Below are 18,158 nucleotides of genomic sequence, written 5' to 3' on the forward strand. Positions count from 1 at the left end.
ACTAATATTCTACATACAGCTCTGATCATTCAATTTTGGACTTGAATCCAAAACAAAACCTCTTACACAGCTCATTAAAAAAAAAAAAAAAAACCTACCCTGCGCTAACACCCCAAGTCCCAAGTTCCCAAACAAATTGAAAAATGAAACCTATCAAATATATAGACAAAAGAGTGAAAATTAATGTAATGAATTTGCGATAGCCAATTCCAATACTTACATTTTACATGATAATTATACAAAAGAGGGAAAACAAAAACACTAAAAAATAAATTCACTGAGTAATATGGCAAAGAAGTCACGATTAATAAAATTCCATAGGAAGTACATAAAGACAAAAGCAAAAGCAAAAAAGCCCAAACTTTATCTGCTATGATTTTAGGTTCTTTGATTTTCTTTGCAAGTTCGAGTTGACAAAGGGCAATAAGTCTCTCAAATGAGAACCCCACATAGAATCGAACAACAAGCACTAATCTGGAGGCATATAACCATCATTCATCTTCAACCATTTTTGAGAGATTCTATTGCAGAAAGTGTTTGGAATAAAGGTCACCAAGAAACTTACATAGCGTAAGAAAAAAAAACAAAAAAAAGACTTCAGGAATAAAAAAAAAAAAAAAAAAAAGAGAAAACCTGTGTGAGTTGAACATGGATGCGAGCTGAAAGCCTAAATGTGGTGGGTTGATTGTAGCTAAATTCTCGTTGTTCGGTCATTCTCCTCAGCGGTCCCAGACGTTGGCAGACATGAAGGAGGTAGATGAGTAGAACTACTCTTTTTGGATTGTGGATAATCTATCCATCAATATTTTTTTACTCTTTTAAATTGTTAATATTTTAAGTTGGGATTGTGGATTATTAGACAAGATTGTTATAAGACAAACATAATTTTTTAACAGCTTACAAATAAGACAAATTAGTGTCCATTTTAACACTAAAAAGTGAAATCTTAAATAATAGTAGAATAAGGGTTGGCAAAATATACTTGTTCGTAGATGTGATTGTTGGGTAGAAGAAAGGTTGTCAAACGAATATATTTGATTTCAAGAATTGTAAATATGATTATTGGATGGAAGAGTTGGCAAAAAAATATAGTTGAAAAATAATAATTTAATTATTAATTAATATATGCTCAATAGAATTGTGAAATATAAAAAAAAAAAATTAGAAAAAATTATTATTAAATTAATAATTTATTATTATTATTTTGGCTAACAAGTAGATAATTCAAAGTGTAAATTTCTTTTGAATGGAATAGTTAAAAAGACAAAATATGTGATTTTAGCTAAATTTTAACTTTGTCATTGCCTATTCTAATGCCAACGCTCCTAACAACAGTCTTGGAAGTTAACTGACTTGAGGTAACCACAGGTATTGAACATAACCACATCACAACGGGTTGAAGAATCTTTCCTCCCATTAAAGACATATCCAGCCCTCAAATTTAAATCACTTCTTCTCATCATGATCAACCCACAAAATCCATCAACGTGCCAACTCTTTAACACAAGTCTCACAAGTTGAGTCACGTCCCACATATCTCAAACCCACATATCTTTTATCCCCCGTAGCTAGCACCCTTCCTTTGCACTCTTACTACTCCAAATAATAATAAAAATATCAATAATAAATAAATAAACATAGGGTAAGTTTAAGGGCTCCTTTGGCCACTTGAGTATCTCAAGAATTCTGCGAATGGTAGTAGAATATTTTGAGTTAAGATATTTTATTGAATTTTAAAAAATGGAGAGAGAAAATGTTGATTAAAAATATTAAAAAATTGTTTGAATATAGTTTTTTTTTAATTTTTTTTGAAAATTAAAAAAATTGTATTTATTTTTGTGTTTTATTTTGAAATTTGTAAAAATTATATTGATTTTTGTGTTTAGATAATGATTAGGAAATAATAAAATGAAAAAGTTGAAAATTTGAAATTAAGAAGTCTTTTGTGTTTGAGAAAGAAATTATGAAAATTTTTTGATAATCTTGAGAATTTCAGATCTCATCTTTGTGTCCAATCTTCCCCTTTAAAATTCAATGGAAATAAACAAAAACATTAATGGATCAATGGAGACCGGATGTCAATTTCCAAATCTTAGTACATTTACAATGTATTTCTAATGCCTGATTACAGACTCAGCATTACAAGTTACACGTATTTGTTAAGCTCAACATTGCAAAGATGGGAGGGATGTGTGAGAAAATATTTTGCGTAAAAAATAATGTAATATTTTTTATCTACAATAATAGATAGTCAGTTGAATCTCTTGGCCGAATTTGACCAGTCGAAATACTCCAGACTAAAAATGTTGTAGATATACCCATCTCATTATTATTTATTTGCTATATTTTACCATTTTCAATTCTGGTCAAGTCGAAGTAATATAATTAAGCACTCAAAAAAAAAAAAAAAATTTTTTATTGGCCAGGCTCTGTATTATATAGCAATCACATCATTTTAGGCTTGATTTCTTCTCCCTAGAGTTTCCGGGCAATATATTATACGAAAAATTATACTTATCATTTCCTACATTATATATCAATATATGATTTATTATTTTTATTTTTTTATTTAAATACACATATTAATGTATAAATATATATTTTTAAATAGAAAAATAAAAATGATAAATCACATATTAGTGTATGATGTAAAGATGATAAGTAGCATTTCTTATCTTACAGAGAAGATGAATTCTCTTATGGAAAATGATTTTTGAACAGATAAATTGGACGATGATTTGTTATTGCAATGATTAGTTGGAAGTATCAGTCGAAACTCTCAATTCCAATAACAATGTCTTTTTTTTTTTTTTTTTCAAGAGTGGGATTGGTAAGAAAGCAGAGGGTTTTAGACATGACAGGGCAATGTGGTGAAAGCTCTCAAATTTGGCAGGTTTAGGTTGTGTTTAGTTGTTAAACCAAATTCACCTCATTTTAAACTAATCATTTATGATATCTACTACTTTCGCAACTTCTTATAAAAAAAAAAAAAAATTATTTCAACCTACTTTATATATTTTAATCTAAAAAATTAAATTCATCTCAACTTAAAAAAGTTAAACCCATTTCAATAAGACCCACAAAATATTATTATTCACAACTCAACTCAACCCATCTCAACTCATTTCAATCAATGTTTCAAACCAGGAAGAAAATACTTATATAGACCTCAAAACTGACCTAAATAAAACAGCACAGTTCACTTCACGTTCAATGAAAGTACGAAACCACAAACAAAATTGTAACGTATTAGCAACTGAATAAATATGTTTTCTCTGATATCCTTTTTTTTCATAACTAAATAAAACAAGAGCACTTGAGGGTGTCTTCCCTGCATGGCGCAAACAATGCCTTGGAAGATGGGCTTCTTGGAGCTCAAACATGAGCATCCGTCTTCTACCCAGTAAGGCTTTATGAATCTGAATTGATCCTACCTTCTTTGAGGCTCTGCAATCCAGTGCATAGATTTTATTTTTTTCCAAAGTCCAGTGTATGAATTTCTTCTCTTTTCAAAAAAATAACCGAATATTACCAAAAATTTAGACAGTTACAAGAAATGAAAGAATATATGTGTGTATGTGTGTGTGTGTGTAGATATGATATATATATATATATATATATAACAATATTGTTTTTTAAAAGCATTAAGACAGTTGATCTCGTGACAAACCATTCGTTTGAAGGATCTGCTTAGCATTGTTTTCTTTGACTTCTCCAACTCGGGCTTGGCACGATCCAGAGCCTGCAGAGTAGTGCAAATGTATGCTTATTATAAACCTCTACTAAGAATATTCCGTAATTATTATTTTTGTTTTCCTCAAAAAGAAAACTGTAAATATAAGTACGTGCACGCGCTCATGTGTGGGAAAGTTACACTATCTCAAATTAATCGTTTTGCAATTTGATTTGCAAACCATCAAAGTCATAATAACTTTCATAATTAGGTGATTATAATTATGTATGTATGTATGTATGTATGTATGTTTGTATAAAATACAACACGTAAACAAGAATGCATGTACAAAATTCTCTTTGACACCACCAAAACAAATGCCATATAGCTTACAAGAGTATCACAATTCCATGAGGAGACAGTGCATATGTATCTATTTGTTAAAGCAGATCAAAGTCAAAAAGGAAAAAGAATAATTGCAATCACAAGTTTCTTAGTGTCGAATCTGCGACTAACCTCTGTCGCTCTATACTTGAATGGCCAAAAGCTGAGTAACCAAGCACTGAGACCCTCAAATTGCCCCATATTTATTTTGGAGAAGAAAATCCCAAAGCCAAACTCATCACAGTAAGATTGTAAGTACGTTTCTTTTTTTTTTTTCTTTTTTTTTTTTTTCAAATTAGCAAGTAGTATAATCAAAATGCAACAGTAAAGCAAAATACATGCTGCTTCCTGTCAAATTGATTATATTCAAAACAATAATTTCCAACCGGAACTAACTTTACTATGTTTGGAAATTTAGGTAGATAAGAAGTTATATGAATGGTAAGAAATCAAGAGTGGGGAAGAGAAGGGATAAGAGAAGAGGTGATGCAAAATATAACTTCTCTTTTTGGATTCTCTCCATAGACAAAAATGCATAATTTTGTACCCTTTTAGTAGGGATGGGAAACAGGGACTCGTTACCCGGCCTGCCCGTGCTAATCTGCCTGCTTATTAGGGTAAAATATCAGATTTTCCATTCATTACCCCAGGTACGCAGGCAGGCAGATCCCTTAATTTCCAAAACATATGCAGGTGGGAGGTGGATTCAATCAAAATCCGCGTTGATATATACCCACCCAACCATATATTATATATAAAACATATTTATATGTAAATATAACAAATAAAAGCCCTGACTGAACCTTTCAGGCCTACCCAAACCATCTCTATAGCTCTATGCATCTTCTATTTCTAAGAGGCCACAAACCCTCCCCATGAAGGTGTCACACATCCCCAACATGAATGAACCCAGGCCTACCACAACGGTAAACATAGTCAACATGCTCTCATTAAGCCTGAAACAGCAAAATTCGAGTACCGTCATCATCTCCTTAAAAAAAAAAAAAAAACAGAAAGAAGCCCAAACAGCCTAATGATGCATAAATTTCTTAAGCACAGAAGATAGGTATGAGGGAAACATTACTCGAAGGCCCAATAAAAAAAGACAACCCAAATTAATGGGAGGTACAGAAGATAGTATCAACAAAAGAGAGAAAATTGGAAAAGAAAAAACGGTTATAAATTCCTATAAGTCAAGACATCCATAAATTTCATCAAATAACCTCAAATGGCCATAATGAGGAAGATTGAAATCCAAAAGAGAAGCTCCAAAACATACTTTCTCCTTATGGCTATTATAAGATTTGGTCCGTTTCTAGCCCATTACTAGCAGCAACAGTTGCCTTTGCTCTATTTCAGATTAAGATATTCACATTTGTCTCCATAATTTTTCAGGATCAAGCATAATATATCAGTACAATGCAAAATCAAACTAAGCGGGACATTTTCAGAAAGTATAAAAAAGAAAACTCTGTTGGAGGATATAGAACCTGAATCAAAGACTCCACACGACGCCGCATCCTTGTATGCATGAAGCCCTCTGAGCACTGTTAAAAAAATGTAGGGAACAGACTGAAAGGTAGAAGACAAAAGCATGCGAAAACAAAGTGAAGACTTTGCACCCCAAAAATACGCCCAAAGGTGCTGATAGAGGACCAAATAAAGTCTGCATACCACACAATCTAACACATCCAAATAGACCAAGGTTTTTCTATCTTTTACTTTTACCGAAAGTGGAAAGATCATATTAAAAGCAAGGTTCTTAATTAGTCTTGGTCCGGGAAGAAAGATGCATAATATGTGCACGTCTTCATAATTTTGAAAGCATAACAACAGATTTCAAGATAAATGAGTCCAGAGCATCTACTGCATGCATTTGATGGGCTGCTGCGAGAGGAAAGTAAACATAGTAACATACACTAACTATTAACATGACAGATTTCCAGTAGTTCATACATGGGAAACATTCCCCTCACCAAAACATCATATACACTAAAAGAACAATATGAAAAGATTTAAACCATATTGCAAGGAATTATCCACTGACAAATTTTAGATCTTGCCTGATGTAATAAAGTAAATTAAGTGATCGAAAGTAATTACTTCTATGTGAACCTAGTCACTAGATGTAAATTTACCTAAAATGAACAGTTTGTTCTTTTAATAGGTAATAATGAACAGTTTGTGACTCCTTTAAAAGTTTGAACATGCAAAGTGAAATCTTTCTGTAAGAAGATGCTTACTGCTTTCTTTGCCATAAATATTGAGACTAACATATGTACATGTATATTAATTTTAATGTGTTCTTTATTTCAAAATTTACAAGTATATGAAAAAATTCAAGATAAAGGAAGCAAGACTCAGGAAGATAAGTTGAAAGAAATCTCACTTTAACATGATAACTAACATAAGCGTGAAAGGTAGATAAACTCCAAACTGTACGGTCCAGCCTTTTGCCTTCTACATGACGCGGGTAGATAACTGCATGGTTTGAACATTGGAATTTTTTATGGTGATATAGACACAGAAAAAACCAACTCTGACCATTTTCTACATTACCAAATGTAACAAATCCTGCATTTGCCGATAATGTTTCAGCAGGTGCTCCCTTCAGTTCTAAAGGAGGAGATGGAGACCACATACAAGAAGGGGCATTATTAAGTCCAGCTGTACGCCTTGCTTCCACAAACTCCTGAATGAAAAACAGACCTTGGAAGTGAAAAACTAGAAGTAACACATGAGCAGTATAAGGGAAGCATACAAGAAAGGTATGCTTGTAAGTGTCGGCAACAATATCACCATACATACATGCAAATTGTTAAAAACTTCCACGTCTGAAAGGCCTTCCAAGGACCATCAACAAAGTGTTACTCCGCTAATATCTTTCCCAGATAAAAATTCATGTTGGCATTTTTTGAGACATAGCATTACATCAACTATTTAAGTTATAAACTTATGGTACCTGCAGGAAGGAAGTGGCAAGAACAATATCTACGGAGTCCTTAAATCTCATAGGAAACATCACCGTCACCTTTCCTACCTGAAAGAAACCAATATTATAACATCTTCTCAGTGAAATTTCAAGTACAGATCCTAATACATCGGCTACAATGAATCATACACAATGATTACCACAATTGCGTCATGCACTTTAATGCAAATAAATTTTTGCTGAAATTCAATAATATTCTGTACAAATTTGAGATTGATGCAGCTAAAAGATCATGGGGTTAGCAATTTAATTTATGAATCTTAAGGGGTATTTTTACAATTAGTTTATGAGACCGATTCACTCCTAAATAATGAATTTCTTGCATTAGTGTACAGGGTTTGGGATAGCATAAAATGGAGATGTAATAGGAGTGCTGTTTGGTTTTCTAAATAATCTGCCAGCAATAGGAATAGGCTGGTTTCTCCATCAAATAGCATGATTATGGTAGAATAGCTTGGTTTTATGACGTGTTAATGTTTAATTCATGTTTTGAAGTGCTGCATGCATGCAAATCATTTGAAACAAATCGGGACTTTGTGGAAAACAATGAGCTGTCTGCACATTGCTTACTTACTGGGTTACAATCTTCCATTATCAATATCTTTTTTTGATAAGTGCATTATCAATGTGTTTAGGAGCTAAGTTGCTGATTGACTGCCTTGACAGAAGCATATAACTATGGTTGTAATATTGTTTTGGTAGCATACTCCCTAGACTTTCTCAATCTCCATACCTTGCCAAAAAAAAAAGAACTCTCCCCAAGTCTCCGGTTGACAAACTATTTTAATTTTTGATGCTTCTGTTCGTTTTATCTAATTATTGGATATTTTTGTAGAAGAAGATTGAGATTGCGTGCGACTTATGTGATCAGAGCATATTTTGACCATTTTCTGTAAAATCTGTACATAGAAGTAAAGAATTGTTAGTCCATGAAGAAACGGAATAGAACAGGTTTGATCTAGTTAAATATGAAAATAAATCAAACAATATGCACAGTTTGTTGGGTTGGAAAATGAAACAAAAGCACGGTTCATATACAGTTTTTAAAACAAAGAAATATATTTCAGAGGCATAAAGAATTCCTTTAGAATGTATCGGATTAGACAAACCACGGGAATCACATATTTTCTGGAATCCTATTAGATTCACAATTATATCTAAACATGGGTTAGTCGCATACCCGAGAATTCATATTTGTAAACATCACATTCCAGGTAACGTGGATGTTGGGGGAAATGTAAGATTCTATAAATCAAATGCCATGTTAGTCTTTTTTAAGAACAGTTTTAAAGCCAAGTGACTATGCCCACATTGGGTTGTCTATCGAATGGTTGAAAACACAAAACCTTAGAACACTTGTTAAATTAAAGCAAAGTATACTTTCTCTGATACTTAGCAGGTTTTTCTGTAGATACACTTGAATGATAGAAATATGTTTAAGGCCACAAAGGTCATCTTTTTAGTAATACAGATATTTTAAAGGGGCTTTTATGTGCACTAAAAACCTAGGAAAATCCACAGAGCGAATGCAGCCACAAAGGCAAAAGGGACCTCAAATATGAATAGGAGGATGGATTTCTATTTAAATTCATCCTATGTAACTTAGTTTATGGGCTGCCAAGACAAGGTTTTAGCAAACTTCAAAAATAGAAGTAATGATTTAAAAATCATTTTTTAAGACCTAGTGACTTTAGACTAGCTGAGTTTGAGTAAGGTTAGAGAATTAAATTTGCACATAATGGATAGCATAAGGCAAATTGACCTATATTATAGTTGTGGGATAAGTAAGACTACTTGCATAGTGTAGACATTCAATGCTAAATTAGTTGAAGTCAAAGAAATATCTAAGGGGTGAAGATGGAGAGAGAGAGAGAGAGAGAGAGAAGAATAATTTTCTCCTGAATACTACTACTCTCTACAAATAAACCAAGAAGGTTAAATGAAGTTGTTTAAAGTTCTAAAGAAGAAAAACTTATGCAACAAATATACGTTAACCTGTCAAGATGATATTTTACCTGAGGAACAAGGAAAAAGGACTCATTTGGACGATGCACAATGGCAAAACGCCGATCCATATTAGAAGCAGCAGTCCTTGCTGCAAGTTGCTTTAGAATTACTCTCAATGGAGCACCAAGTACTGTTTCCCTTATAGATGCAATCTTTACCAGAAGAGCATGTTTGTACCCTGCACAACATCAACAAAAAAAAAAAAAAAAAAGTTGAAGAAATCAACAAATTATAATAGATAAGTGAGATTTTTTATACTATATGGTTCAGGGCAATCTTAGACAGATAGAATTGACACTAGTTATATCAAATAACTATTCTGTGCTTTTAGAAAAAAGGTGAAAGCAAACTCAAAATGTTGGCATGATGACTTGCATTATAGCATCATTAAATGCTCCAGTCTGCACAGAAGCCCTACACTGCTAGACAGCAAAGAGGAATCCTTACCAAACAATAACGCTTCATAACATTAGGTGCAACAGCCAGTCACACAAAATTTAACACGGCCCCAACTCTACAACTTTGAACGTAATGGCAATTTACACCCCTGAAGTAGGATATTTAACTTCCAGCAAAAGAATGTGGCATTTACATCCATGGTCCAAAATAGGAAGGTATGCAGATGATGAAGGGTGGGTGAAAGAGGACAGATCCCTAAAATGATCCTTAGCATAACCATCAGAGGGACCACTAGTGAAATTTCCATTTATTTTCCTTTTTCTTTTCTTTTCTTTTTTCATTATACAAGTAATAAAACATATTAAAGAAAAAAAGAAAATATATACAGGATGTATGGACCCCAAGAGACTACAATCAAAAAGTCAAAGTGAAGGCATCAACTTCCCAATCTTGTGCAGCTTTGATAAAGGTAACATTCCATTGAGGGAAGCCACTAGATACATCTAGAAGATCTGCAATGGAGGCTTCTTGCATTCGTGAAATTCTGTAAATTCCTGGAAAAAAGCTTCCTTCAGAGGGGTCTATCACCACACCATATTTCATGCCAAAATTTGATTCTAGACCCATCCTCCACCACAAAGCAAGTGTATCTAGAGAGAGTGGCCCATCCTCTTCTTATTTGCTTCCATAGCCCCACCCCATAAGACCCTCTCACCTCATTCAACACCATCCTCCCCATGTCCCACCGTATTTTGATTGATATCTCCACAGCCACTTGCCCAATAGAGCATGGTTACAAGCTAACAAATTAAGAACTCCCAGCCCTCCTTCTGAGATTGGGGTACATACCAATGATACCATGGCCCATTTTACCAAGTGAAACTTAAACTCATCCTCCATCCCCGCCATAAGAAATCCCACTGCAGTCTCTCTATACGATGGGCCACCCTAGTTGGAATTGGGAACAAAGAGTGGAAATAGGTGGGCAGGTTAGAGAGCACTTTTGATCAAAGTTACTCTCCCTCCATTTGACAAGTATATCCTCTTCCAGCAAGCCAATCTTCGCTCCATTTTTACCAAGACCTCATCCCAAATTGGCATAGATTTGAATGAAGCACCTAGGGGAAGACCAAGATATTTTATTGGCAAGGATGATACTTTACACCTGAGAATGTGATCCAAGCTCTCCACATTTGGAATATTTTCCACTGGCACTAATTCCGACTTGGCTAGATTCACTTTCAAGCCGGAAACAACTTCAAAGCAAAGTAAGAGTGCCCTCAAAGCTAGGATGTAATCTTGGTTGGCCTCACAAAAGTTGAGAGTGTCGTATGTGAATAGAAAATGGGAGATATCAAGTGCATCGGTACTTGCTTGCCCCCACTAAGAATCCTGTGAGAAATCCACTCCATGACACCTGAAATCATTTTGCTAAAAGCTTCCATTACAAAAACAAAGAGTTATGGAGAAAAGATCTTTTGGCGTCCCTCTAAGAAGGGGAGATTCACCATGTAGTCTTTCTACAAGTCTCTCATCATGGGAGACTCCAATCCTTTTCCATGGAAAAGCATTTGGAAGACTAAGGCCCCTTAAAAGCTGCAAGACAGCCTCCTTGGAGAAGATTCTCACTATAGACAACCTTTAAAAAGCCGAATCGTGGTTATGGATTGGTGTTGTATATACAAAAAGAGTGGGGAGTCTGTTGACCATGCATTACTTGATTGTGAAGTTGCCAAGGCCCATGACCCTATGGAATGAGATCTTTTCTAGAGTCGGAATAGCTTGGGTGATGCTAAGAAGGGTGGTTGAGTTTCTAGCAAATTGGAGAGGCCTTCATGGTAAATCACAAATCGTAGCAATTTGGAAGATGATCCCTACTAGTCTTTGGTGGTGCCTATGGAGGGAGAGGAATGAAAGAAGCTTTGAAGACCGCAAGCGGTCAATGGACAAGATTAAAATGTTTTCTTTAATCCATTGGTCGATTGTAATTAACTTCAATGGCAGGACTATTCGTGATTTCCTTGTATCCCTAGTCAATTATGCATAGGTATTGCTCGTTTATATGTCTTGCGTACTTGGGCTATACCTACTTTCTACCATGAATAAAATTATTATTTACCGATAAAAAAAAGGGAAATACCCTTAAGAGAGAATTCTTGTTGAAGCATTTTTTAGGGTACCATTGCAAGGGCTTAATAGTGGGAGAACTCAATTGTACTACCTACTTTTATTCCTTTTCTTTTATACAGCTATTTTATTTGTGCATCTGCAAAGGGTTAAGAGAAAAAATAGAAAAGAAAGTGCATGGGGGCAAAACTATGTAAAAGAAGGAATATCCCATTGCAACTTATAAAAGGATTATGCCCTACAGGATAATCCTCGTCCTTTTTCATGGCATTTCCAGTGAAAGAGGGAATTTGCTATAACAACTTAGTACCAAAAGGAAGGATTTTTTTTTTTTTTTTGGCATATAATTGAGGATTTTATTAAAAAATGTAAAAGGCATAACCAAAGTATATAGGACGTATAAAAGAAGAACACCAAATTAGAAACAGAAAAGGATAAAAGTAAATCATGAAACGAACAGAGTATTGAAGAAAAACAAAAGTTATAAGCTCTTCCATCATTAGCTTGCAATCCTCGGAATTTTTATCATTCATTTCCCTACAAACACACCACATTAAACGGATAAGGGTCATCTTTCATATTGTTGTGATTTATGGGCTCAATCTGTCACAATAATATGACGTTTTCTTAGATTATCTGTGATGAAGATCTTCCCTAACGAGGTCCATGCAAAAAGAGCTACTCCTAGAGTCACCTTAGTCCGCCAAATACTCCTCCAAGGAAAAACGTTACTACCTGGGGTACAAAGACTTGATAGAAAAATCAAGTAGTCAACTTCCTTTTCCTAGAAGGGGTTTAAAGAGTATGGACCTCCGAAACATAATCTAGAAGATAACAAGAGATTAAAAGTTTCTTCAAAGGCATCAACCTCCAAACATGAATCACTCTAAAAAAACTAAAATTTCACGGAGCCACTAGAAAACTCCAATAGATCAGCCACTACAGCCCCTTGCAAATGCACAATACTATACACCTTTGAGAAAGCTTACTTGTGTAACATATGGATCCTAAATTAGGCCATAAGATAAATTTTTGTTTATTTATTTATTTATATTTTAAAAATATTATTAGAAACATTCTATTATTGTTACTATTATATTTCATTAATAAGCTGCACATTTTTTAATCCAGGAAGGCCTTCCTTAATCAACAGTGGGAAGGCCTTCCTCAATAAGCTGCACATTTCATTAATAAACAGTGGGAAGACCTTCCTCAATCAAAGGTGCTTCATACGCAGCGGTGTTGAGGTCACTGGTGGGTAGTCAGGCCGAGACTAGCTCAGCAGTAGAAAGAAAGGGCAAGGCACTTGTAGGAAACAAAAGACCTCAAGTGACTTTAGGAGAGTTGGAAGGCGTCTTGTGGGATGTCAAATCTCAATTGAAGGGAGTTATGGATTATGTAAGAGATCTAATGATTAAGGTGGACAAGGGGTTGGATCTAGTCGTGGGTACAAGTGTGCTAGGAAGTGTGCCGGCAAGTGTGCAGTCAAAGGGTGTGTCAACGAGTCGTTGGACGCTGGCATCTTTGTTCATGCCAGTGTCACCATGCCTTTTGAGGGAGCTATAGGGTCTCATGCACCAGTTACAGATGTAGTTGGTCCTTCTGTCCAGGGTTCATTTGTAGTTAAAGACGGGGGCTCCTCCAAGGTCTTGGAAGAAACAGTCGAGCCTCTTTTAGAAGATGCAAACGGGGTAACAAATGGTAGTGCTTCCCCTCTTGAAGAAGCAATAGGGTCAGACAAAGTGGCACGGCAAGGATCGTCTAGGGGTGGAGCATATACACAATATGTTGATGGAGGGGAGGAACCTGTAATGGTAACAGATGGAGGGGAAAACAACCATATACCTGTCAAGCAACCATTTGGCGAGAAGGAAATTATCGATTTGTCATTGGTGCCTCGTGTGGGGGAAGGTTTAGAGTCAGGTATTGTGGCTGGGGATAATGTCGTTCCCCTGGTTTCTCTTCCTCCGATTAACGATATAGCGAGTTCAACAACGGATTGGATTCTAAATAAAGATAATGGGTTTCTACAAACCCTGGGACTTTCATATGGGGAACAGGGAGACTATGAAGACCAATTTAAAGCACTACTCACTACAATCGAGGCGAGCCACACGCTTGAAACCAAATCTAAGTTTAAGAAAAGCAAGGAGTTAAAGAATCTTTCTTGGGCAATCAACTACGATACTAAGGGAGCTAGCTCAAGTCGAGGGAAGGCTAAAGGGAGGGCTTTGTGAAGACGTTCTCGTAGTGGGATGTTTGGGTAGAGGATTATTTTCACGGAATCTTGGGAATGGGGTCGGGGAGGTGTATCGATAGTTTTCCAATTCGGGCTTTGTGTATTTTGGGTAGGTTTTCATGGGCTTTTGGGTCATTAGGGGCTTTCTTGTATGGGCTAGATATTTTTCTTGTATACGTCCAGTGTACTTAGTTACTCCTATTGATATATATATATATAATATTATTACTTATCAAAAATTATTATTATTATTCGTTTTATTTATTAAAAGGATAAATGTAGTTAAATCATCAGTTAAGATTTTTTGTTTAAAATCATCATTGACCGAAACCATGCGATTAATCTGTAAACTGCCCACTAGCAATATCAGTCACTCCGAGTTCTGTTAATTAAACCGCTGCGCAATGCTTTTAAACTTCCGTCATTCTCTCTCTCCTCTTGGGTGATTCTTTGGCAGGTTAGCGTTATGGCAGTTAGTAACCGACCCCAAAGCCCCCCCCCCTCCCCGTACCACCATATTTGGAATTTATCACCTTTCACAATGTCTCCCCCTCTTGACGGTAACACCATAACCATTTCCTAAGAAAGGTCCAGTTGAAAACTTTTAGATTTTGGATCCCCAAACCGCCACACAAGATTGGGGATTCTACCTTGTCCCAATTGACTAGGTGGTGAAATTTAAATTCTTCACCTAGTCTGCTCCAAAGGAAGTCACATTGGAGCTTTATGCGATTCACCGCACTCGTATAGGGAAAAATGAGAGGAAATAAGTATGCAAATTTGAGTGTACTCTTGATTAAGGTGATCCAACCATCTTTTGACAATTACAACCTCTTCCAACTATCCAACCTACATTCAAACTTCTCGTTCACTTCATTCCATATGCACTTAGCCTTGAAGGAAGCACCCAATGGGAGGCCAGGTACTTCATAGGCAAAGAAGAAACCTTGCCTCCCAAGAACTAGCCAAGCTTTTTAAGGAGCAACCATTGCAATCAAATGTTATTTCCAACCGAGAAAGGAACTATTATTTGCAGATAATCACCTAAACCAAATCTAACCTTTAGCTACACATCCATGCCTATAATTGTATGTGGGCATTTCAATAGGTCAAGAAAGGCTAAGGGAAAACCCTTGCTCATTGATTTCTACCAATGCTTTTGCTGCCTACTGGTAGGGGAGATAGCATGTTTGAAGGTATGTAGCATAGGCAACGCTAAAACCAACACAATGAAAACATCAAGCAAGGCCTAAAGGAAACACAATCCAGCATCAGTTTGGCCAAGAGAATTAAATTATACAAATTAACCAACCTCCATTGTTTGATAACAAATGGGACTACTTGAATATAATGATATGTGTATGCCTGGCAAATCCATGCAATGAAATATGAATCTACACAGCTCCAAACATTTGAAACCTCTTCCTACATGTTATACACTTTCAGTTATAACTCCTAATCATTTCACTAGCAAGTCATTGGAATGGATCCTTGACACTAACATTCACCCATGTCATGTGTGAAGGGCATAAGATTGGTATAAAAAACATTTTGAAGAAGTAGAATAAATGGATATCTTTGGCAAGTGATCCCAAAATCCTTCAGCACATCAACTGCAAGCTAATAATGACCTTAGAAAAGGAACTCGTTGAACCTTCATCTGGAGGAAGTTTGGATAAGTTCAGTTTCAGTGTGAGGTTAAATCCATCCCTTGGAGGATCAAGAATTTGAACAATCACACCGTATGCAGCTTTTATAGCTTCAATAGCTCCGGAAGGAAGTCCACCAAAGAAGATGGCCTCTGGAGGAGGAGTGGGTAATGACACTGACAGCAGCAAAATGTGTGGATTCTTCAATGAAACCTACGATATATTTTTGTCAACCAGATAATTAAATCCAAAACTCATGCTCCACATGACAAAACTACTTGTTTGATAACTAATGTAGTTAGTTGATTCAAGATCCATGGTTACGAGTTTAATCGTAATTATTTTCTTTCCTTACACAGAAATGTTAAATTGTTAAAATAAAATACCTGAATATGGTAACGAACATCATCAAACTCAACCCAATGGTTATCGAATTCAACTCCTTTCTCAAGACTACAGAAAAGAAATGACATATCAGCATGCTGTGCAAGGCAATTGAAAACAAAAATGCAAATAAAATTGAATATGTATTTTTGTAGGTGGCCAAGTGATAAAAATCTAAAATATGAATGAGTACTGGAATAAGCAGCAGTGTCATTACAAAAATTAAGAAGATTACTTCATAGTAATTGAATTGGGTGGTATGGAAGTGATTATTGGCGACAATGTCTTATCAGTTCGACTGCAGTAATTTTAACCAAATGATTTTTTTTTTCTTAATTGAACGTCCCCGAACATTCCTTTTTCCATCGCAGATTGAATTTAAGTAAAAAGAATTATGATACAAACCCATCAAAAAATTTATAAATAAGCCACTCGACCGAAAATGCAAAGACAAGCATACATTGAGCACAAAGAACCACATGAAAACGCACAAAACCGATTTGACTACAAATCAGAGGAAACAAGTTGAGAATTATATAAACTACATGCCATGCAAAACTAAGCTCAACAATCAATGTATGGATGCCAGGAAAAGTTTGTGAACTTGAGTCCTAGTGAACAAAAACTGGAGTGAGGTATAATACTTATTTGCGCATTGCAAACAAGATCCACAACAGTGTTTTCAATGACAGAACAACGCAAAAGGTGAAAAATTCAGGAATTACAGGTATACGAGGGGCCCGCTCCAGCTCCTATAGAGAATTAACATCGCAGAAATAGCAAATGAGAGAGAGAGAGAACTCACTTCTGAACTCGATTCAGCAGGGTCTGAAGGAGAAATCTGGAATGAGATTGCAGCAGTATCATGGAGTCCAAGAGGCTGTTTCTGTGCGCGTCGGAGAGTGCAAACAATTGGCGGGGCCTTGGGAGGATCTGCAATGTCGTGTTAAGGAGGGAATTGCAATTGAGATTCTTTTTCTACTTCTTTTTCGATCTTAGGCTTATGTTACTGTATTTAATACTGAAATAGTGATTTTTTTTTTGAACAATTCGTCTTTATATTATAATAATTTTGGAGAAGTGATATTTGTAGTCGTAGAGTGTGTAAGCGCCGTGTAATTTTTTTGAAAAAAAAAAAGTTATTTTTATGCTTTTATTTTAATTTTGATTATTAGGCCTCGTTTGGTTACATAGAGAAAATGATAAATATGTGAATAATAGTGAGATAATTTATAAATAGTAATGAAATTGTTTGAGTAAAGATATTTTATGAGGTTTTGAGAAATGAGAAAAAAAAAGTTAAATAAAAAATTATAAAATTAAACTATTGTTAGAATATAATTTTTTCATATTATTTTTATTTTGAAATTTGAAAAAGTTAAATGGTTTTTTACTTTTTTCTTGAAAATTTGATAAAGTTGAATGGTTTTTTATTTTTTTTCTTGAAAATTTGGAAAAGTTATAATAGTTAGGTAATAATTAGATGAAAAAGTTGAAATTGAAAAGTGTTTGTGTCTAAATCGTATATTTGAATGTTGAGATGAGATGAGATAAGATAAAATTAGTTGAGATCATATTTAAAACCAAACAGGATCTTAAAGTACATTCATCGCACAATGATTAAAACTAAAAGAAAAATACTATAGACACAAAAGAATCACACAAAGAAATTTCACACATTTTTTTTCTCTCTCATTCTCTCCCCTCTTCTCGTGCCTCTCCACTCTCTTTTTTTTTTTTCTCTTTTTCCTTTCTCCCCCTTCCCTGCCCGTGCCCCTTTCCCCACTTTTTTTTTTCTCTCTCTCACTCTCACTTCACCTTGCACCTAGTACCCCTCTCCACTTTCCTTTTTCTATTTTTTTTCTAACTTTCCCCCTACACCCTAGTACCCCTCCCCCCACTTTCCTTTCCCAGAGCCTCTCAGATAGCTAGACGACGTTGCCAACAGCCCTCTACTGCCAGGTATGAATCTCTGTTTGGTCGTTGAGAAATGAAAGGAGTTGAAAGGAAAGGGAAGGATTTGACAGATATGAATCTCTCTTTGTTTGGCTGTTAAGAAAATAAAAGAAAATGAAAGGAAAATAATGAATTTGTAACTTGTTCTTTGTTTGGTTGTTGAGAAACTGAAAAAAATTGCAAAGAAAGATCATTGAAAGGGAGGGGGAAGGGAGAAACGGTGGAAAAAAATTTTTTTCATACCATCGACGAGGAATGGGAGTAGAGAGACGACATTAGCGGTTTGCTGGGACTAGCTCCGACGAACGACGTCAGCTATTTGTTGGGGACAGGAACGCTAGTTTGAAA

General features: G+C 35.3%; 1 protein-coding gene across 3 annotated transcripts; it reads right to left on the bottom strand.

Moving 5' to 3' along the window:
- Window positions 1-3,134: 3,134 nt before the first annotated feature.
- LOC121267560 (actin-related protein 2/3 complex subunit 2A-like) lies at window positions 3,135-16,877 on the bottom strand. Of its 3 annotated transcripts, XR_005941042.1 has the most exons (11): window positions 16,660-16,876; window positions 15,857-15,923; window positions 15,476-15,683; window positions 9,065-9,234; window positions 7,020-7,097; window positions 6,617-6,749; window positions 6,447-6,538; window positions 5,548-5,604; window positions 4,861-5,013; window positions 3,671-3,742; window positions 3,135-3,447 (listed from the first exon to the last, which is right to left on the bottom strand). XR_005941042.1 is itself a non-coding variant. In XM_041171470.1 (10 exons), the coding sequence occupies exons 1-10, from the start codon at window positions 16,719-16,721 to the stop codon at window positions 3,412-3,414; spliced, it is 975 nt and encodes a 324-aa protein (XP_041027404.1). In that variant the 5' UTR covers window positions 16,722-16,877; the 3' UTR covers window positions 3,135-3,411. The 3 variants fall into 3 exon arrangements, 2 of the variants coding, with proteins under 2 accessions (XP_041027404.1, XP_041027405.1); XM_041171470.1 differs by lacking the exon at window positions 4,861-5,013 and having other exon boundaries at window positions 16,660-16,877; XM_041171471.1 differs by lacking the exons at window positions 4,861-5,013; window positions 7,020-7,097 and having other exon boundaries at window positions 16,660-16,875.
- Between the last annotated feature and the right edge of the window lie 1,281 nt (window positions 16,878-18,158).

Source organism: Juglans microcarpa x Juglans regia, chromosome 5S (assembly GCF_004785595.1).
Source record: "Juglans microcarpa x Juglans regia isolate MS1-56 chromosome 5S, Jm3101_v1.0, whole genome shotgun sequence".
Taxonomy (NCBI): domain Eukaryota; kingdom Viridiplantae; phylum Streptophyta; class Magnoliopsida; order Fagales; family Juglandaceae; genus Juglans; species Juglans microcarpa x Juglans regia.

Coding starts and splice junctions, on each gene's coding strand:
- LOC121267560 (XM_041171470.1), bottom strand. CDS start 16,721: ATGATACTGCTGCAATCTCATTCCAGATTTCTCCTTCAGACCCTGCTG. Junction 15,924..16,659: donor CTGCTGAATCGAGTTCAGAA/GTGAGTTCTCTC, acceptor TCTTTTCTGTAG/TCTTGAGAAAGGAGTTGAAT. Junction 5,605..6,446: donor ATGTTAGTTATCATGTTAAA/GTGAGATTTCTT, acceptor TTTTTTTAACAG/TGCTCAGAGGGCTTCATGCA.